Source organism: Crotalus tigris, unplaced genomic scaffold (genome assembly GCF_016545835.1).
Source record: "Crotalus tigris isolate CLP2741 ecotype Arizona unplaced genomic scaffold, ASM1654583v1 scf7180000024339.11422700, whole genome shotgun sequence".
Classification (NCBI taxonomy): Eukaryota; Metazoa; Chordata; class Lepidosauria; order Squamata; family Viperidae; genus Crotalus; species Crotalus tigris.
Genome location: NW_024100509.1, coordinates 8146447 through 8168744, shown reverse-complemented (window position 1 = coordinate 8168744; position 22298 = coordinate 8146447). Strand labels below are relative to the sequence as shown.

The window sequence follows — 22298 nt, the reverse complement described above, 5'->3', positions numbered from 1 at the left end:
GCTTCTCCAAATATTGGGGAAGCACAACTCCCAACAAATATATTCAATACAGAAAAATCCTGTGAGATACAACTTGGCAGTAGGTGTACGACTATACGTTGTTACACTCCTTGGAGATTTGTAAACTTCAACATGCATGCAAATTTCTGTAGCAATATAAAGCCTATACTTGGAAATGTAATGCTTTTACAGTAAGCTCTTGTGCTAAAGGATAATTGGAAAATAGAAGCAATAGGTTTCTCAGAATGCTTCTAGAGTAGGAGACTGGATTTTAGAACTTGGACAGGGAAAGCTATTTAATGTACCTTTGGAGATAAGGCACTGTTTTTCTCCTGCAGGTGTATTTCTTCCTATGATGATATGAATGCGAAAAGAAGAACCTCCTTTCCACTCACTAGGTCTCATTCTTTTCAGCTAAATAGCAAAGAAGGTAAGGATAACTATGGTTTAATTACTTGCTTCTACAGATTGCTGGTGAAATCTCTACTGTATTTCAGTTCAGAATAGTTTTCATAATCCGCATTATAATTTGTTGCAGAAATATAGAAGTTAGTGCAATTAAAACCTGATATGTAGTCAGATACGTTTGTTTGTGAATGTGTGTTAGCATTATTTTGGGTAGCTGTGCAATAAAGCAAACATAGGTCCACCAAGTGCTGCTATCTTTAGCAATCCTTCCCCAGAGACAATTTATCAGGAGGATTTTGACTATTAACCAAATATTGTGCTTTCAAAGCTGAGAATAAATGGATTTTGCTTTAGAAGTTTAAGAGTGCTATTGCTATTTGACTTTTATTTTAATTTCCTTTAGAACCTCCTATAAACTGATAGATCATTACCACTTTGTGGCACCACAAAGACTTGTATGGTCCTATAATATGGTGCTCGTGGAAGACAAAATTTCAACAAAGTTGAAACATTAGAGATAGAAGATACATATCTCTGAAGGTTCTCGATCTTTAGCTTTAGCATCTTGTTTTATCTTTTAAATTGTGCCTGTTTCTTGAAGTTCCAGTATACTTCCAAATCAATTTTGATGTACCCCTAACCTTTCCCCTGCAAGGTAACTACAGATTATGTTGCAACTGGCACATGAGCAGATTTTGTGAATTCTTTTGGAATTCACAATGAAATTTAAATGCTTGTTTTTGATTAGGTACTCTCTTGGCAGTTAGAGGTACATCAAAATTGATTTGGAAGTACTGTTTCCCAAATAAAGATTGACAAACTAAAAATAGGGGGTTGCCCTATTCTCCAAAGCACTAGAGGGCAAGACAAGAAATAATAAGTGAAGAACATTAAAGGGAGATTCAACCTAGAACTAAGGAAAAATTTCCGGACAGTGAGGACAATCAGTGGAACCTCCTGGAGTTGTGGGTGCTCCATCACTGGAGGTTTTCAAGAAGAGATTGGACAACCTTGAGCTAGTGAGAATAGAACTGCTGGCAGTCAAGACAGAAGTACATCAAAATAAAAAATAAAAAAGCAAAGATACAAAAAAAAAAGAATGACTTCCAACTTCTTTTATAGCAGATATAAATAAAGCTTATGCTAAAGGTAAGATTTATCTTGGTGTGTCCGTTGTAAATGCCCTTTCAATATCATTTTTATTTTGTCTGATAAAATTTGTTCTACATCTTCAGTAACATCTTTTGGACATTATCTATGGAAACAGATGTAATTACTGTCATTGTTGATATTGTAGCTACTATTTTCTGATTCCATTCTTCAAAAGTCTCAGAGTTTTTATTGTCATGACATTTTATATAATAACAATAGAACTTAGACTTATATACCACTTCACAGTGATTTACAGCCCTGTAAAAGCGGTTTATAGAGTCAGCATACTGCCCCCAACAATTTGTGTCCTCATTTTACTGACCTCAGAAGGATGGAAGGCTGAGGCAACCTTGATCCAGTGAGAATCAAACTACTGGCAGTTAGCAGAATTAGCTTGCAATACTGCATTCTTTTTTTTATACAAATATTTTATTGGTTTTTAACAATAATAATCTCCAGTGCATGGTGTACAGCGTGTTGTCTTGGTTTATATATTTGAAAAAAAAGAAAAAAAAAGAAAATAAAAAAGGCAATAATAATTAATTACCAGTCAATAATGATTAAATTTGATAATTCCATAATTAGTATATTAATTAATAATATATTTCCTTGATTTTCCCTTCTCCCATTTGTATTCTCCTTCAACCTAAACCAAAATATAATTCTTAATATTTTCAATATATAAATAATTAAATATAGACATTTTTCATACTTATACAAATAGTAATAACATCTATATATAACACATTTTTATCAGCTTATATTATTCTTATAACATCATCTCATTCATTCACCATGCATCCTATTTTCATGATTTTTGTTTAAGCTTAATTTTTCCTTTTATTCAATCCATTCTTATCAGTCATTATTTTCTCAATATTAATCATCTAAATATCCATTTTTTCCATTTAAGTACACCATCCCAATATTTTCATATTTCATGTGTTATAAAAATACTGTGCTTCTTGTCTATCATAACATCTGGGTATAACATCCTTTCTGATCAGCTTATATTTCATAATTATAAAAGTTACATCATCCCAATATTTTTACATTTCATATATTGTAAAACTTACTATATTACTTAAATCTCTTATCCCTCTTGTTATAGTCTTTTAACCATATTCAAACAAGTGTTTACTCATGTAATACTCCATCTGATAGGGCGAGTCAAATCTCTTGATTCTGTCTCTTGCCGAATAGCTTTCCTAGTTGATATATTCTGCTTACCTGGAGGTTTCTGTGTTTTTGCAAGTATTGTTGGGAATACAGAAGATAGAATAGGTAGAATATATACTGTCAACACTGCTAACATTGGATGTTCTTGCTTTGACAAAATATGAAGAGGCAGCCACTCTCTGTATAAGTTGTGTGGAACTTTTAGAGTTAAATCAAATAATACTGGGAGGGGAGGAGAAAGAATGTGTGTGGAGATTAGTTAAGATAAGAAACAGAAGGGAAACTTTGCCCTTCAAACTAATTGGAGAACGTGATTTATGACTCCAAATTAGAGGAAGGAATTATACTTGAATATTATGTGCTCAGGGGAGGGGAATTCAGATCTTGGCATCCACCATGTTGTGCCAACACTTTGTTTCACGATTAAAGACTTTTTAGGATAAACAATGCCTGAAAGTTCTTTGAAGTATTTCGTTAGTCGGAACCATGACATATATTTTCTGTTTCCCAAACTCTAATAATTCTCCTGGGAATTCTATAGTCCACTCCATTTTTATTGTTATATCGAAATCTTGTAGATTTTTTCCTATTTGTATTGGATTATAATTCTTTTCATTTGTAGTTTCATCAATATGGTCATGTTCTTCCAGTTTGTGTTCTGTTATCTGTTTTGTTTGTTCATTCATCATTTTCTGGGTGGTTTTTGATTGTAGATTTAGATTGGAGATGTGCTTATTTATGTTGTCAGTTGTTCTGGATTTCCTTGTGGTTTACATCTATTGTCTTTTGTATCTCCTCATAAAATTGCGTATATTTCCAAGTATTTGTCTTGCCTTGAAATATTACTTCTGAAAGTCTTTGATATTCCAGGCTAAGTCCTTCAGGAGTGAATATTGAGTGTGGTGTCCTGTCATTTGTTGATAAGTGTACGGTATCCATGTTGTCTCCCCCCTTCAAATAGTCTTTCATTAATATTTTAATTCAGAAGTTAATTATCAGTCAGTCAAAATTGCAATTCAGTATGTTAAGCCACCTTGAGTCCTTCCTGTAGATTCTCCTCTAAAAGATTAGCCAAGAGCCAAAGTTTTTCTTTTTCTTTAAACAATTCTTAGATTTAGTCAACAGTTCAGATATTTTTCTTTCAGACACTTTTTAATCTTATGGCTAAGATTAAAGCTCTTACTTTGTTCCCAGCTGTTTTCAAGGTCATATAAAATTTAAAGGAACAGATTATTCTTTGTTTCATAGGCGTCCTGCCAGTTTCTGAGTCATTATTGTTAGTGTTCTGTGCTCTGATTCTCCACTAAAACCCTTTTAGGTGTAGTCTTAGCAGGTTTTTTTTGGTTTCTATATTTGTGCAGACTGTAGTATTTTAAATTTAATTTCCATATATTTCTTTCCCCCTTAGTATTAATTCGCTGCTTCCGTCTATGAGGGAGTGGGGATATAGTCCCCTCCCTTCACTTTCGGAGGTTTTCTTGCTTTGGGGTTCTTTCCCAAGGATTCAGTTAGTAGATAGAAGAGAGAAGATCGATATTTTCATCAGTTCCTAGCACACTGTTCACTGATGTTCTTGTTCATGCTCTTGGATTTTGGTTGAAGGTAGCTTGGGCTGGACGCTGATGCAACGCCAGCCTTTCTCCTGTCGGGTCAGAGGGTTTCCCCTGGATCGAACGATTAGATTTGCTTCAACTATGTGTTGAAGAAAAACAATTTTTATATAGTCATTATTCTTCCTTAGTTTTAGATTTACAAATAGCTTAATCATCATTTCCATACTATCTGTCTTACTTTTTTCCCACATAGATCCCATTTGTGTGATCTAGTCAAAACAAAAAAATTGTTCTCATTCAGTTGATCTCATTCAATAACAGTGTTTTATATTTTTTTCACAGAACTCATCTTTGGTTCATTTATTTTTCACTGGTGCATAACATGCAGTAATGACAATTATGGATACCTACTTTCATGCACAATCATAACAACCGAGCTTGCACTATATTTTCTGACACAGATTTTAGCCCTTTGATTCCTAATTAAACCCTTCCATTGATTTGCATTCAATGACGAATCCCAGATTATGATGTAGTTAGAGATTATCTAGTTCAATCTCTGTTTGGTACAAGGATCCATTATCCCAGCATTTCCAACAGATGTACATCCAGCCTTTGTTTAAACATCTCTACTGAAGGAGAGTCTGTATCAGTGATGGCAAACCTTTTAGAGGCTGAGTGCCCAAAAACTGCCCCGCTCCATGCCCCACCCTGCCTGCTTGGCCCCCGCTTCCCCGCAAGGCCACCCATTGCCTCCACAGCCCACCGCAGTAGGCAGCCCAGCAGCACCGTGGAAGCCATGCCCTCCCCCCAGGCCCCACAGCATTATCTGCACACGACGGCGCGAGGGCCGAGTCTTGTTCCCGCTGCTTGGCTGCGCTGCTCCCTGCGGACTGAGCTCAGGGGCGACTCTCCTCCAGGGGGCTGCTGGTGAGAAGGGGGTCGCGGGGGGAGGCAGGGCTGGTGTGACAGTGTGCGTGCCCACAGAAAGGGCTCTGAGTGCCGCCTCTGGCATGCATTCACCACCACTAGTCTATATCCTGAAGTTGCCTATTCCATTATTAAACAGGTTTTTACTATTAGAAGATTTTATCCGGTGTCCAATTGAATTTATTTCCTTGAAATATAAATCCACTGATTCTTATCTTGTCTACTGGAATAGCACTGAACAATTTGGCTTCATCTTCTACATGATAGCTTTCAAAAACCTGAAGACAGCTACCGTATCTTCTCATAATTTTCTCTTCTCTGGGCTAATCTTGTTTAACTCTTCCAACTGTTCTTCTTACCAGATCCTTGCTATCCTCTGGACAGGCTTCAGTTTGTCCATTCTATAATGCTCTGTAAATGTGATAGGTGTAATCTGACCAACACAGAATAGAAAACTGTGATGGTTTCCTTTGATCTTTATCCTGAAAGTCTGTTGATACAACCTAGGATTACAGGAGCAGTTACCTTGCTTTTGGGAGAAAAGCATTACATTCCTACCAATGTCATAGGTTTTCCTTCACTCCTATTTAACAAACTTTTTTATATTGTATCTTGGTGACAGACAGATATAAAGATATGTTTAAGTTTCTACTTTGGGGGCACTTATCCTTCTTTCCATATTATTTGAGATACATTATGGACCTAATATTGGATGCACAATTTAAAGTGTACAATATACAGTTTAAAGTATACCAGATAGCAACATAATTGGACAGTTTGGAGCAGGATCCCCCCAGCCAACCAACAGAACTCTGCCTAAGGACTGTCTTACCACTGCACTGCCATCTCTTATGCCCAGATCAGAAAGTGCTCCTACCTTCTGCTCAAGCTCCATCCTATAAACCAATGGTCCCCAATTTTTCCGGCTTTGCAGACCGACAGAGGGGGGAGTGGGGATGGTTCCATATGAATGGCAGGCAAGCCCATCCACGTGCCATACCTGAAGCCTGCCACTTGCACAGCCCAGTTCAAAATGGGCCTTGGCCCAGTACTGGGCTGCGGCCTGGGGATTGGGAACCCCTGCTATAGACCGTGTTTCTCCACCTTTTCTGCCATATTCCATAAAAGAAAGGACAAGTCTCCAGTGATATGTAAGGTTACAAATTCTAAAAGATGTCTAATTTACAGAAGTTATATATTATTTTTTTATTATTTTTTCATTTTGATTATGTTTGATAAATAATAGCTTTTTCAACTCATTGGCCATTTTGTGGAGGAATTAATTTTTTTAAATGAATATTGTTGAAAGGAAGTTATTTTTCCCTCAATTTTCTGGCCATTGAAGAACAGACTAGTGATGACAGTAAGACAGGATACAACATGCAGAGACTCCTAATCATGAAAGGTCAAACTAAACTGCAATTTTCTTCTTTTTTTGAAAAGTTTTATTAATTTTCTAATTTTACATTTAAGTATTTAAAAAGCAATATGGCGGCTGGGTTAATCAATAATTCAATAGCATACAAGTGTCTTTAGTACAAATCTCAAACTACCACATTAAATATTTCTTCTCTTTTTCCTTTAGTATTTACTGTCTCATGTTTAAGCTAATACAATTCTTATATCAATTAAGTAAAAATAATATTGTTACATTTATCAATAGTTTTTAGCTTATACATATCATAATTGCTTTAACATTCAATCTTTATAGACAATATCCTGTAATTAGTTTTTCCCAATTTTTAGTTTTCCATCAATATTTAAATTTAACATTTAATATTTATAATTTCTAGTTTTAGGTAACTAATTGTTTATTACATTTATCAAAAAAATTAACTTATATATAACAATTAGTTTTACAATCAATCTTTATAGACAGACAATAGCCTATTTATTTGTTTTCCCCAATTTTTAATTTCCCATCAATATTCAAATTTAACTTTTTGATATTTATATTTCCAAGTTTTAAATGACCAAAGTTTTCTTTATCTCAATTCATAGCATAATCTAGTATTCAAAGTACACATCTTGTCTGTTTGAGTATATTCTATTTTAATTAATAACATGATATCCTCATTAAAGAATCCAAATCCCAATTTTCTTCAGCCTTATTCTAGCTTTCTTTCTTTGCCAACTCACCTTCCATGTCCGTGCTTTTAAATCATCAAATAGATCTCCCTCTGTTACTGTATATATTATTTGAAATAGAAGAGACCATCCAATCGCCATTCTTTTGAAGGACTATTCCACCTCCCCGTAGTTGTCCTGGAATGTTTATCTTCCCTTTGGTCTGTTCTTCTTCTTGCTCCTCAGATTTCTTCTGGTTTATATAGAAAGTCTTTTCCATTTTCAGTGTTATCAGTCCCTTTTGTGAGTTTTCCATTAACTGTGTTTGTTGGTCCATTGAATCCTCTATCATTGATTGTTCCACTTCTTCTGTTGTGTTCTGCGTAGTTGATTCTTTAATTGTAGTCAAAGTTAGGGTTTGAATATCTAAGCTGACATCTTGTTTTTTTCTATAGTGTCTTATTTCATCAGAAGCTATAAGAATAGTTTCATGAATTGCTTTCAACATAGAAAGAATCTATTCCTGATTTTCATCCATATTCTCTTAGTGGTGTATTAAATTAAAAGCTTTACAATCAGGGGATGAAAATAATTTTATCACTGGGTATAGAACACAGCTGAGCTTCTCACAGCTGATATCTGCCAAGGTTGAAAGAGTCTTATCTGTAGTCTGGGCTTCAAGCCAAGTCTTTTTTAGACAATAACAGGTTGTAGTATCAGGTTTAGGCACAAGATGTCACCAATGCCGTTTAAGGTTTTTTAAGTCCAAAATTTTTATAATTCTTTTTCCAATTTTACTTCTTTTTTGCAAATAAAAACCCAAATTTTATATAGGGATAAGAATTCTTTTGGTCCCCAAATTTTAGAAACGTATAAATCCAGTTAAAATAAGGTTATTCTTTCAACGTTTTAAACTCCCCTAGAGAGTCAGTCACTGCTGCTCTTGGGATAGGATTTCCCTTTGCTCTCTTCACAGGGGAGAAAATATTTTGGGCAGCTTATACAGGTAGAAAAGATAGTTAGGATTGAAGAGAGGTTCAGATCTTACCCAGTCTCATCCACACTGTTTTAGAAGTGCCTGGTGGTAAGTTTGACTTTGGCTGTCTGCAGTCTAGTGACGGGCCATATTTCTATGACCAGTCTTTCGTCCGCCGGTTTGGAGGGCTCCCTGGATCAAGTGGAAGGGTTATCGCCCTCCCACAATCAAGCAGGAATCCCCTCCTTGCTTGCCGCCCTTACAGGACAACTTTCGACCCTTTCCAGGGTCCCCCAGCGGTGTGAAATCAAACACGGAAGACGGAGCTCAACTTCCAGCATCCGCGATGACTGTGATGGCAAACTGGAAGTTTAAGCTGCAATTTTCTTATCTGCTGGGCATCTGGCTACAGATTTAACCATAACTAACAGCCAGCATAACTCAATACCTGGGAAGATCCTGGAAAAAATAATCAAAAACCAAATCTGCGAACAACTAAAAACTAACAAATTATGAGAGGGACCTTGGAGTTCTAGGGGATGATCACTTGACCATGAGCCAGCAGTGTGCAGAAGCAGCCAAAACAGCTAATACAGTCCTGGGTTATATAAACAGAGGCATAGAATCAAGAGCACGCAAAGTATTAGTACCACCACATAAAACCCTAGTAAGACCACACCTGGAATACTGCAGCCAATTTTGGTCACCATATCAAAAAAAAAGATGTTAAGAGTTTGGAAAAAATTTGGAGAAGAGCAACTAAGATGATCAAAGGCCTGGAGACTAAAACATGCAAAAAACAGCTGCAAGACTTAGGTCTGGCTAGTCTAAAGAAAAGAAGAAATAGGGGAGACATGATAGCAGCATTCCAGTATTTGAAGGGCTGCCACAAAGAAGAGGGGGTCATGTTATTCATCAAAGCATCAGAGGGCCAGGACAAGAAACTGAACAAAGAGAGAAGCAACCTGGAATTAAGGAGAAACTTCCTGACAGTGAGGACAATTAACCAGTGGAACAGCTTGCCTCCAGAAATTGTGGGCGCTCCATCACTGGAGATTTTTAAGAAGAGGCTAGACCACGGGTTGGCAACCCGCAGCTCCAGAGCCGCATGCAGCTCTTTCAGCTATCTGCGGCTCTCAACCATGTGCAGCCCCCCAAAAAACAGTGGGACTAAAAAAGTTGAACTGACTTCCGGTTCTGGATCGTGGCATGTGCAGTCGTTCGGAGAGCTCTGTCTCTTTGCCAGCTGCTTTCCCTCCTCCAGCAGACCCTTAATCAGGTTGAAAAGTCCCATGGAGGGGCGGCCACCATCGAGGAGGCCCTCATTGACTGCAGAAGGGCGGCAGCTCCTTCTGCGGTCCGAGCTAGCTCCTTAGGCCGTTGGAGAAAAGATTGGCCAGTAAAATGGCCAATCACCTAGCAGCACCAGCCGAAAGTCAGAAGAACAGCTAACTGTGAAGAACCACCGTGGAGAAATCTGGGTGAGACCTTTCCTTCCCTCTATTTCGTTCCAACTATTTTCCTGTAAAAAGCCTCTGAATAACTTCCCTGCCCTAAGAGAGCGGCGTTATTTACTTGGGGGAAAAAAGCTTTGAACAAGACTATAAAACAGTAAATTTTTATTGGATATTTAATTTTTGGGATATTTTGGGGCCCTGAAAAAAATCCTTATCATAGAACATTATTATTATTTTATCTACTATGCTGGAGATATTTGCTTTTTTTTCTATTTTCCTAATGAGATTTTAAAAAATTAAATCAGAAAAAAAGATTTTACAGCCTACTGAGGACATCTTGTGGTGAAAAGCAGTTATTTTGCTAGCATTTTCTCTCCCTTATTTTGCTGTCATGATTCACGTTCTCCAATTAGTTTGAAGGGCAAAGGTTCTCTTCCGTTTGCAACTCATACATTCTTCCTCCTCCCCTCCCAGCGTTTTCTGAGTTAACTCTAAAAATACCACACAGCTCTGCATATTTTGTCAGACTAAGAACATCCAATGTTAGCAGCTTTGACATCCGGCCCCCCTTTTAAAAAAACAACCTGCAATGTAAACAAAAGCATATGTTAGGGGCTATTTTTTCGGTTTGTTGGGGTATTTCGCATGAAATCTTTTGATGAGTCTCTCAGCTTTCACCTCGCTGGATTTCACCCAGGTGGCTTCAGACAACGGGTATTCCTTCCATTATACTAGGTACTGCAATTTCCCTTTAAAAATTCTGGAGTCAAGAATACATTTCACTTCATAGTGGGTCTGTCCCGCAACTATGAGGGGCCTGGGTGCCTTCTTATGGGGAGGTCTTAAAGTGGAGCACCGATAAGGTTTCAACAAGCTGCAATGGAAGACTGGGTGAATTCTCCCTAAAAGTCTAGGGAGTTTTAGTTCTACGGTGACCGGATTGATAATCCTTATTATGGGGAAAGGCCCCAAGAATTTTGGTCCCAATTTCTTGCTGGGCAATTTGAGGCGTAAATATTTAGTTGATAGATAAACCTTTTCCCCAACTTGGAATGTTCTTTGGGGAGCCCTCTTTCTATCAGCCTGCTTTTTATAGGTTTCAAAAGTCTTTTTTAAAGCAGTTTTTGTATTTTCCAAACTTCTTCTCACCTCCTCACCCGTTGGTCAAGTGTCTGGGAAGTGGAGGGCACCTGAAGGTATTCAGGTATTGGGCTGAACTCTTTTCCTGTGGCCACTCTGAAAGGCGTGTAGCCGGTACTGCTGTGGACTGAATTATCATACGCCACCTCCACAAAAGGGAGGAGGTCAGTCCAGTTTGTCTGTTGGTAAGAAACGTAGCATCTAAGATATTCCTCCACCATTTTGTTAGCGGATTCTGCAGCCCCATTGGTGGCTGCATGAAAAGCAGATGATAAACCTTGAGATGATCCAATTAATTTAAGAAAACTCTTCCAAACCTTCGCTGTGAACTTCACCCCCGTCCGAAATTATTCGCTTAAGGGAGCCATGCAGCTGGTAGATAAGTTTCAGGAACAATTTGGTCAGTCGTTGGGCAGATGGGAGTTCTTTGCAGGTGATGAAATGAGCCTGCTTCAAGAACAGGTCTATCATAGTCCAGGTGACAGTATTTTCTCTACTTTTAGGTAGGTCTACTATAAAGTCCATAGCTATTTCTTCCCATGGTTGAGAAGGGTCTGCCACCGGCTGCAGTAACCCAGGGGTTTTCCCTGGGATTCTTTTCATTGTGGCACGTATAACTTTTTACATAGTTTTCCACATCCCGTTTCAGCCCCAGCCACAAAAATTGCCAGCGGGTGAGGTGTAGGGTTTTCAAATATCCAAAGTGTCCAGCCTGTTTTACATCGTGGCTGTGTTTGAGGGCATTAAGACAGAGGGCTTCTGGCAAATATACCTTCCCCCCTTTTTAAGCCAAGCCATCCCTGCACGTTAGGGAGGTGTGATTTTCTTTGAACCATTGATCGGTGAGGAGCTCTCATTTTATTTTCTTTACCCCAGGGTCATCATGATTGGGGACCCTGCGAGGCGTGAGTTGAGCGGCAGTTTGTGGATTGGGGATAATTGCCTTGTTAACCTCCTCCCATTCGCTTTTGTATTGGGGTAACTGGGATAGCACATCAGCTAGGAAATTTTTCCCTCCTGGTATATACTTTAGAGTGAAGTTGAAGCAGTTAAAGTACTGTGCCCACTGCACTTGCTTTGGGGACAATTTGCAGGGAGTTTTCAGTGCTTCTAGATTTTTGTCCATACTTCAAAGGGCACCTTGCTCCCTTTTAGATAGTGTCGCCAGTTTAATAGCGCCCACCTAATCGCGAAGGCCTCTTTCTCCCAGATTGCCCATCTCTGCTCGCTTTCAGTAAATTTCTTAGAGGTGTAGGCGCAGGGTTGCAGGACTCTACTTTTGTTCTTTTGTAGTAACACAGCTCCGACTGCCACATCGCTGGCATCGGCTTGAATCACAAAGGGCTTCCCTGGGCAGGGGTGCTTTAGGACCGCTTCAGCCACGAATAGTCTCTTTAAATTCTCAAAAGCTGTTTGACAGCCCATTGTCCATGCTAGTGGTTGGCCCGGTCATGGCTTCCCTCCTCCTTTGCCTGTTTTGAGTAGTTCTGTAAGGGGTAGGGCAATCTCAGCAAAAGAGGGGATGAATTGACGATAAAAGTTGGCAAAACCCAGAAAGCTTTGGAGTTGTTTGCGAGTCTTTGGAGGCTGCCATTCGATTATGGCTTTCACCTTGGCTGGATCCATTTTAATACCTTCGTTGGAAATTCTGTAACCAAGATAGTCTAATCGGGTCTGGTGAAATTCACATTTTGACAATTTGGCATAAAGCTTGGCATTCAATAGTTTCTTTAACACTTCTCTCACCAACTTTATGTGATTAGTCATATTCGTGCTGTCAGGATACACCAAAACCCGTTTATACAAGTGATCATGTAGGACCTCATTAATCAACTGCATAAATAGGGCTGGGGCTCCCTGTAGTCCAAATGGCATGTCTTTGAACTGATAGCTCCCCATAGGACAGTTGAAGGCAGTTTTCCACTCGTCTCCCTCTTTTATTCCCACCTGGTAATATGCCTCTCTCAGGTCCAATTTAGTGAAGACACTCCCCTTAGCCAGATGGGTTAATAAATCCTTTAGCAAAGGGAGGGAGTATTTATTTTCCACACTCACAGCGTTGAGACCCTTATAGTCTACGCAGAGATGAAGAGACCCATCTTTTTTCTCTTTGAACAACACAGGGGCTCCCACGGTGGATTTGGCCTGTTCGATGAACCCCCTCGCTAGGTTTTTGTTCACGTATCGCTTCATCTCGTCCATTTCGGGGGGGGCATAGCATACATTCTTGGGCGTGGGAGTTTGGTTCCTGGCACCAGTTTGATGGAGCAGTCATTGGGTCTGTGAGAGAGTAGGGCATCACATTCTTTTTCACTAAATGCCTCCGCCAGGTCCCAGTATTCATTGGGAATGAGTGGTTCATCTGGTGGCGGTAAGGCAGCCATGTGCGCTCATTCATTGGGTAGCCAAAGGTGCCCCCCAACATCGGTTGAATCAATGGGGGGATTAGGCCCTATAGGTAGTCTCACAGTTCTCATTCCTTTCTCCCACCAGATAAATGGCTTCCATTTGTTCAACCAGGCTAGCCCTAGGATCACAGTCTCAGTCATTTTTGGAGCCATCAGGAAGCGAATAAACTCCCAGTGCTCATCTATTTCTAGGCGTACAGGCTCAGTTAATTGCATGACAAGAGTCCCTCTCATGAGGGAGCCATTGGCTTGCTCAAACCTCACAGATTTGGAAAGCTATTTTGCCCGTATGCCCATTTTCATGGCAAATAGCAGACTAATAATGCAGCGGGTGCATCCAGAATCAATTAGCACATTTATGTCCATTTGTGCCCCAGATTTAGGGATTATAAGTTTGGCGGCCAGTGAAAAAGGTGGGATTTCTTGACTCACCATCGGGTCATTCTCTTCTTCATCATTGATGTTAAAGGGTAGAGCAAGGGCAGGTCCACCCGGAGTTCCAGCGTCCTCCTGTGTGGGGGGGTGTACTCTGGGCAACAGGTTCTTGTGTGAGCTGGTTGGATTTTTCTCTCGTTAGCCGCTGAGCAGGTTTCTTTCTCGTTGCTGGTTCTGGTCTGCTCTGCAGTCGGGGGTAGGGGACTGGACAGGTTGCCACTCGATGTCCCTCTTGTCCACACCAAAAACACTTATTTGATGGGTCTGCAAGTGGTCTGGGTCTCTCCGCCATCGTAGTAGTTGGAGGTTTTTGTGGGGGTGATTGCTGTCTGGTTGCTCTGGCAGCTGCTCGGATTCAGGTGGGGCAGGCTTCTTATAGTGGGCGAGCTGAACGTCTAGTTTCACCGCTGTCTGGTACCACTCTTGTAGCTGATCAGGTACTGCCCGAATGATGCAGGCCTGAGAGAGGGGATTGTCTAATCCCTCAATGAAGTGATGGATTAGGGATTGCTCAGGCCATCCCTCTATTCAACCTGCTATCTTGCGGAATTCTCGCATGTACTCCAGGGCAGGCCTGCCGGCTTCTTTTATTTTGTGGATCTGTTCTGCTGCTTTGAGGCCTATGGATGGGTCCTCAAATCTTTCTCCCAGTCCTAGGAGGAAAAGGTGGGGATCTCCCAGTTCGGGGGCTTGCTCACTATATAGATTGTTCAGCCATTCAGATGCTTCTCCCTCCAGGTTGTACGCAATGACATCGACCATGGCACCTGGTTCCGGGTAGAGATAGGCCCAGCGATTCAAGTGAGAACGCACTTGGTTGAGAAAAAAAAATCATCTTCTCTGGGTCCCCATCAAAGGTTGCTTTGAAGGGTGGTGCAATTACAGGCTGTTGCTGCTGGTCCCATCCTGGCTGCAGATTTATGCCCAGGGGTTGCACGTTCAGGGGCTGTGGCCAATCTCCCTGCTGTGGTCAGTCTCCCACCAGCTGCTGATCTTCTGGTTTCTGCACCACCCCAAGCTGTTGCAAGGCCTCTATTAGTTGTGGCAAGCTCAGAAATCACTGACCATCTCCTGGGGAACCCCATCTACCCATCGCTGCAGATGCCTCAGACTGGAATTCCCTCTCTTCAGGGTTGGGGTCCCTGGCAGGGGAAGAGAGGTTCTGGCAGGCTTTCTGCTGGGCCATGGAAGGGGTATAGGCTCCTCTCTCCAGGAATTGATTTCTGCTTTTCACCTCTGGGTTTTGAAATCTTTCCAGTGACTCACCCAAAACCTGAGTGGCAGGCGATTCATTAGCTCTCCATCATTCTGCTTTTGAAGTCTTTGCTCCTAGCTGGATGATCTGCCAGAAGTCTTTCTCCCCTGGTTTGCCGGCTTCCGCTCCCCTCCCCCCAGGGAAGCCGCTGCTGCCGGAGTGCTGGCCTCAGGCAATCTTTCTCCTTCCATAATGAGATCTTCCCTGAATCTTCGTCAGCCTATCCCTTTAGTTTAGGAACAGCGACTGGGGCCCGGGACCCCTAAATGGTTTGAAAAGTTTGTAGATCTTGGCATGATGTCAAGTTTCTGACTAATGAAGCACTTCAAAGAACTTCCAGGCATTGTTTATCCTAAAAGCCTTCATTATAGTGTAACAGAGTGTCGGCACAGCATGGATGAATGCCAAGATCTGAATTTCCCTTCCTTTGCACATAACATTCCAGGCTATTTCCCCCCCCCCATTTTGCTGTCAGGATTCACATTTTCCAATCAACCTGGAGGGCAAAGATTCACTTCCATTCCCTTCACGCGCGCAATCTTTATCTTTCTCACCCCCATCATCTGAATTAACTGTAAAAATGCCAGACAGTTCTGCATATCTTGTCAAAGCAATAATATCCAATATTAGCAACATTGACACCTGCAGCCAGAAGCCGGCGATCTGAGCAGAGCAGCACGGAAGACCTACCGGTCAGTGTGTGAAGCTCCAGCATTGCCGGTGAGCAAGGCCTGCCGTCCGCGGCCCGGTTCTGCACCCCAACGACCAGCTGGACCGGCTTTCACTGCTCCAGCCTGGGGATGCCAGCAACATAGAAGGCAGTTTAGTGGCGCTGCCCTGGGCAGGGCATCCTTGCAGCGGACAACTCGGGCCTGGATATTTCTCGCGGCTTGGGACTGGAGACGCTGGTGGTACACAGCCCGGACTGTCGGCATTGCCGTGGGACCACCCCCTGCAGTGCCAGCTAATGCGGCATGCTTCCAGCAGCGGAAAAGGGGCCTGAGCGGCAGCAGAACAAGAGACACTGGGCAGCATGAACTGAGGACGGTCTTGATAAGCAACAAGCCAAGGCCCTGCCTTCCTCCTGCCGCTGCTCAGTTCATGCTGCCCAGCTGCCGCCACTCAGTTTATGCTGCCCACTGTCTGCCTGCCTGCCTGCTTGCAGGCCTCCATGCTCCTTCCACGAAGCATGCAATTGCTCAGAGCCCCTGCCCCAAAAGGTGCAGCTTCCCCAGCGGGAGCCGAGTATGCAAGCCTCACCAGCAAGCCGGGAGTACCAAAGGTCCAGAGGGTTCTCTCCTGCTGCAGTGCCGCAGCGCCTGGGCTGACAGGGGAGGGGGCAGGGGGTATCCTAAAAAGTTCTCCAGGACAGGCTCAGGGCCGGCCCTCTGTCCCCGGCCACAGGAGAAGGGGTGGCGCAGGGTCTCCACCTGGGCACGTGGGTAAGCGAAACCCCGAAACCTTTTGCATTTGTTTGCAAAGAGAAGCATGCCACATTAGCTCACTCCGGAGCTGTCTTTCCCCGCTACTTCCTCGCCCTCCCAGCGAAAGAACTCCAGAGTGCTGGAAGATGTCCTTTCTCCCACTTTCCATTTCTCATCCTCTCTTTTCCACTCACCCCTCCCAGAGTGAGCCAGAAGCCTCAACTCCGGCCTCCCGCAGTAGGCTGAAATAGGCGAGCCTGAGCAGCCGTCTGCTGCCGCCTCAGAAGATTTGCTGCAGCAGCTCCTTCTCCCTGTCGGCCTCCTCCTCCCCTCACTTGGAACCTTTGCACCAAAGGTGGAAAGAAGAAAGTCCAAAAGGGAGAAAGTCCCAGAGAGGGAGAGCATGGGGGGAGAGTAGTCTTTTCCGAGGGGAGGAGAAGCCAGGATAGCGGAACCGTCCATACCAAAGCTGGACTGGGGCAGGGCCGGTACATTTCTTGCCTTAGGCTCTACTCTTCAATCAAGCCCCCTGTTGCGCACGTGCACATACACAGATTTTGCTGCTCCCGTTTTTTTCTTTCGTGAGGGAAACAGGTCCAAGTGGCTCTTTCAGTGTTTCAGGTTGCCGACTCCTGGACTAGACAGTTACTTGTCTGAAATGGTATAGGTTCTCCTGCTTGATCAAGGGGCTGGTCTAGAAGACCTCCAAGGTCCCTTCCTGCTCTATTCTATTCTAAAGTTACAACCAGTAGCCAGCATTGGTTTGTCAAAAACAAATCACGCCAAACCAATCTCATTTCATTCTTTGATAAAGTGACTAAATTAGTAGACCAGCGAAACGCTGTGGACATAGTATACTTGGACTTCAGTAAGGCATTTGATAAAGTAGACCACAACCTGTTGCTTAGTAAGCTAGAAAAAGGTGGGATAGACAACAACACCATCAGATGGATCTGTAACTGGCTGGCAAACCGTACTCAATGAGTAGTCCTCAATGGCACTACATCCACTTGGAGAGAAGTAAGCAGTGGGGTACCACAAGACTCCGTCTTAGGCCCAGTACTCTTCAATATCTTCATTAATGACTTAGATGAGGGAATAAAAGGGGAACTCATCAAATTTGCAGATGACACTAAATTGGCAGGATAGCCAACACCCCAGAAGACAAGCTCAGTATCCAAAAAGATCTTGACAAACTTGAACAATGAGCCCTATCCAACAAAATGAGTTTTAATGTGGAGAAAAGCAAAGTTTTACATTTAGGCAGGAAAAGTCAAAAATTTAAATACAGATTAGGCAAGAGCTGGCTCAAAAACAGCAACTGTGAGAGCGACCTTGGAGTCCTACTGGACAATCACTTGACAATGAGCAATCAGTGTGCAGCAGCAGCCAAAAAAGCTAATACAATCCTGGGCGTATAAACAGAGGCATAGAATCAAGATCACACGAAGTATTAGTACCGCTTTATAAAACCGTAGTGAGACCACACCTGGAATACTGCAACCAATTTTGGTCACTATACTACAAAAAAGATGCTGAGACCTTGGAAAAAATTCAGAGAAGAGCAACTAAAATGATCCAAGGCCTGGAGACTAAAACATATGAAGAACGGCTGTGGGACTTGGATTTGGCTAGTCTAAAGAAAAGAAGAAACGGGTGACATGATACCAATATTCCAGTATATGAGGGGCTGCCACAAAGAAGAGGGGATCAAACTATTCTCCAAAGCATCAGAGAGAAAGACAAGAAACAATGGCTGGAAACTGACCAAAGAGAGAAACAACCTGGAATTAAGGAGAAACTTCCTAACAGTGAGGTTTTTAAGAACAGACTAGACAGTCAGTTGTCTGAAATGGTATAGGTTCCCCTGCTCGAGCAGGGGACTGGATCAGAAGACCTCCAAGGTCCCTTCCAGCTTCTGTTCTGTTCTGTTCTGAATAGTGTAAAATCTACTCAAAGAACAAGCTCAGAATCTACTTTAAATGTATCACTTACATATGCTATATCATTTTTTCTGGTTTTATTGACTTTTAATGTTATTGCCTGTCTTAATAAGAAAGAATATACATAACACATACAAAAATACTAAGGTACTATCTATATATCCTTTTTTTTTTTAGTGAACCCAGATGACTTCTACATTGTAGAACCATTGAAGTTTTCCCCAGAAAAAAAGGTATGTTATTGTAGCTGACCTAAGAGCAGCATTATATAAACTTGTCCTAGGAGTTAAGAGGCTTTCACTTAACAATCTAATTTTATTTTATTTCACTTATCTATATGTCAAATTATTGTATTTTACTCCAATTTCATTTTAAATTGTTTTTATATAGGATTTTATTAATAATTTGTGTTTGGAACTCTGTATTTTGATATGGCCTATGGTCTAATCCAGTGGTTCTCAACCTGTGGGTCGGGACCCCATTTGGGGTCAAACAACCATTTCACGGGGGTCGCCAAACAATGCAGTCCGCCATTTTTTTCCCCTTTTCCTTAGCTGTGCTACTCCCTTTTATTCTATTGGCTTTTGAAAGCCAATAGAATAGACTCTCTTGAATAGAGTCTAATTCTATTGGCTTTCAAAAGCCAATAGGAATTGTCCAGGCTGTCTCTGCCCTGCTGAGCCTGCCAAAAGTCCCATTCTGCAAATGGTGCTGCACCAGTTGAATAGTCCTCGACTTACGACCGGTTGGGAGTCGCGGCATTAAAAAGGTTGAGAACCACTGGTCTAATCAGTAAACTAAACTAAACAATCTATTTTTCTTTTTTAGAAGAAGCGTTGCAAATATAAAAATGAGAAAATTGAAACAGTCAAGCCAATAGCTGAAACAAATCATTACGTAGCTAATGGAGAAATAAAAAACAAGAAGACTTTTACCAATCAGAGAGACTTCTCTAATATTGGTGATGTATATCATTCTTTGTATAAAAGTCCGCCATCAGAAGGAAGTTCTGAAACCTCATCACAATCTGAAGAGTCCTACTTCTGTGGCATTTCAGCGTGCAGAGGTTTGTGCAATGGGCAAATCCAAAAGACAAAAGCGGAGAAGAGATCTCTTAAGCGAAGACGTTCTAAAGCCCCAGAGCAGCAGAAACTTATAAAAACAATACAGACTAAGACGGGGTCCTTGCCAAGCCTGCACGATATCATCAAAGGAAACAAAGATATAACTGTGGGAACATTTGGTGTCACAGCTGTTTCTGGTCACCTTTAAATTTTATTGAAGACTTCATAGTGGAAGTTTTTGTATGACAAATTCTGTTGTAGTAGGGTGATAGGCTAAAAAAGTACTGAGGCACATCTAAATATTTTGATTTTTTAAAAAAAAAACAAATAATATTTTGTCAACAATTTTTTACAGCTGCTTTTTTTACATCATATCAATTTTCCCAACCATGTTCTATACAATTCCCATTATCCCCTGCCAGCATGCCTAATACTTGCTGACTAGGAATTATAAGAATTCCAAAGTATCCAGGGGGCAGCTGATTGTGGAAGGTTATTCAGTAATTTGAGGTTGGATGAAGACTGGGACATGGGGACTATTTTTACACTTTTTGTGTAAATGTGTATGTGTTTTTTCATTTGACTTAATTTTTATCATATAGCTGAAATGAGAGTACACCAGAGTGAATAATAAAGACGGTCTTTGGGGGGAGTTTCAAGATTATGTTGTCTAAGTTAACTTATTGAGCACTTTCAGTAGTGCCTCCTTGTTTTCTTAAAAGAGCTAATGTCTTTTCTAAATTTCATATGTAATGTGACTTATTTAAAAAGTCTATGTTTTGCAGCTTTCATGTTAGTTTTATAGTGATATACTTAGTCTACACAGCTAATGAGATGGACTTATTAAAAGAATATGAATTGTGAAGTGGGCCTAAATCACAATGAGAGTCAGAAGGGTTAGACTGTTTGTGTGAATCATAAAAAATTGCGACACTAGGATCTGTAATAAAAACAGATTTATGGTGTCAATAGAAACTGTGAATTACAAAATAAATCTGAACATTTGTATTTAAATATGTTTACATTTTGTTTTACTCTGGGGCTAGGCTTTCTCACTACATATTCTGGGGTTAAATTAGTATTTTTAATCATTCTTTCCATGGCTGCTATTATGTTTCCATTGCGCCTTCCAGTGCATTTTTAATCCCAACCCTTCTGTCTTCTGCTATTACAGTGTTGTATCTCTCATACAATAAGATAGTTTTGCCAAATAGGGAGATAAAGTGCTCTGCTTCATATAATGTTATCTTTACATGTGATAAAGCAAAATTGTGGCAGCTGTATTCATAATGATTTAGAAAGACATTAAGGAATATCTAAGAAGTAAGAAGTTTACAGAAGAAAACAGTAGCTGAAGAAAACAGTAGTTACAAACATGTTTCTACTAAAAATTAGAACTAGCAACCTTCTACCATACAAGGCAATTTTTTTAGCTATTTTAATACAGTTAATATACAGGTAGTCCCCCACTTAACAACTGTAATTGAGTCTGCAATTAGTCGCAAGGCATGATGGTTTTTAAGTAGGTCATCATGTGATAGTGTCTGATTTTACAATCGTTTTTGTGGCTGTTGTAAAGTGAATACTACAGTTGTAAAGCCAATACCATAGTCATTAAGTAGATCCATGTTTTGCTGACAGCAGTTTCTGAAAAAAAAAACGCAAGTTGCAGTCACCTAATCACAGGATGCTGTAATTGGCCATAAATGTGGGCCAGTGCCAAGCACTGCAAATGGGGATGCTGAGATCAAAACTTTGAATCTGGGTAACAAGCCCCCTTTTCAGGATCTTTTGTAACTTTGGTCACTAAGTAACTGGTCATATGTTGAGGACTACCTATAGGTCTAATATAGATAAGATGTAAGGACCCACCTCAATTTTACATCTTAAGAAGACCGAACTCTTGGAATGTCTCTTCCAACAGAAATCTTTATTAAGAGAAACTGATTACAGGCATACTAGACAGGATCTGGGGAATCCTCTCCCACCACTCAATGTTTTAAAGTGTTCCCAAGCAGTCCCCATCCCACAGTTCTTCTGGATGATTCAATCCGTCAGTCCACTCTGTCAGCACGATCACTCATTTTCTCTTTTTCCAGATTCCAGGCATTGCATTCCCCCCCCCCTTTTTTTCCCCTCACTACCGGCAAAGGGGAGAACTTCAGAAGGAGTAGGATGAAAGACAATGGCTGCATTGTTATGGTTAGTCCTCTCGAAGAGAATAAACACCCAGTCACTTTGTAGTTAATGAAGGAAGTGAGAGTCATAAAACCCCCATGCTTACCCTCCTCTCCTTCCATAGTATGACAGAATCCAGAAGAGAATAAGAATTGGTTTTATATCAGAGTAGGTAGATAGAAATGAAATATAATTGGATTCTGACATAAAGTCTTCAAAGCTCCTAAATCCTGGCAATCTGTGGCCTGCTGGAGTTGGTCTGTCAGGAAGTCAAATGCTTCAGGATACTGAAATAGAAAAATTGTCTGGTGATTAAATTTGCAATAGGAAGGAAGGGAATGAAGGTTGACATTCATCTCTGCCCTCAAAAAAAATGGTTACTGCCCTGTTCTGACGGCAGGCAAATAGGCAGTACAAAGAAACTCTAGACTCTCCAGACACAGTTCCAGAAGTACCAGGGAACAGAAAATGGTTTGCTTTAAAATTATTCCTAAAAGTAGAATTTGACTTTAATCAATGAAATATTTGCAGTACAAACAATTCTGGACTTTATACATACATACATACATACATACATACATACATACATACATACATACATACGTTTTCTGAGGTTTTCGCGGGTGTCTGTATGTAGGTCTTTGGTTATTCGGATTTTCTCCCACGTAAAATTGGAAGTGTCTTGGCGACGTTTCGACGAAGTCCCATTCATCATCTTCAGGCTGGTGT

The 22298-nt window shown here is 41.0% G+C and overlaps 1 protein-coding gene across 3 annotated transcripts in view; it reads left to right on the top strand.

Annotated features, from left to right (window-relative positions):
• The window catches only part of SUCO (SUN domain containing ossification factor), a 153597-nt gene extending 133192 nt beyond the window's left edge, over nt 1-20405 (top strand). For 2 of the 3 annotated variants that reach the window (XM_039325941.1, XM_039325940.1), the window contains 3 exons: nt 339-430; nt 18505-18560; nt 19156-20405. In XM_039325941.1, the coding sequence (XP_039181875.1) occupies nt 339-430; nt 18505-18560; nt 19156-19599 (592 nt within the window). In that variant the 3' untranslated portion in view covers nt 19600-20405. The remainder of the gene's footprint in view (nt 1-338; nt 431-18504; nt 18561-19155) is intronic. The other variant, XR_005554599.1, reaches the window with a different exon arrangement.
• Nucleotides 20406-22298: the final 1893 nt, after the last annotated feature.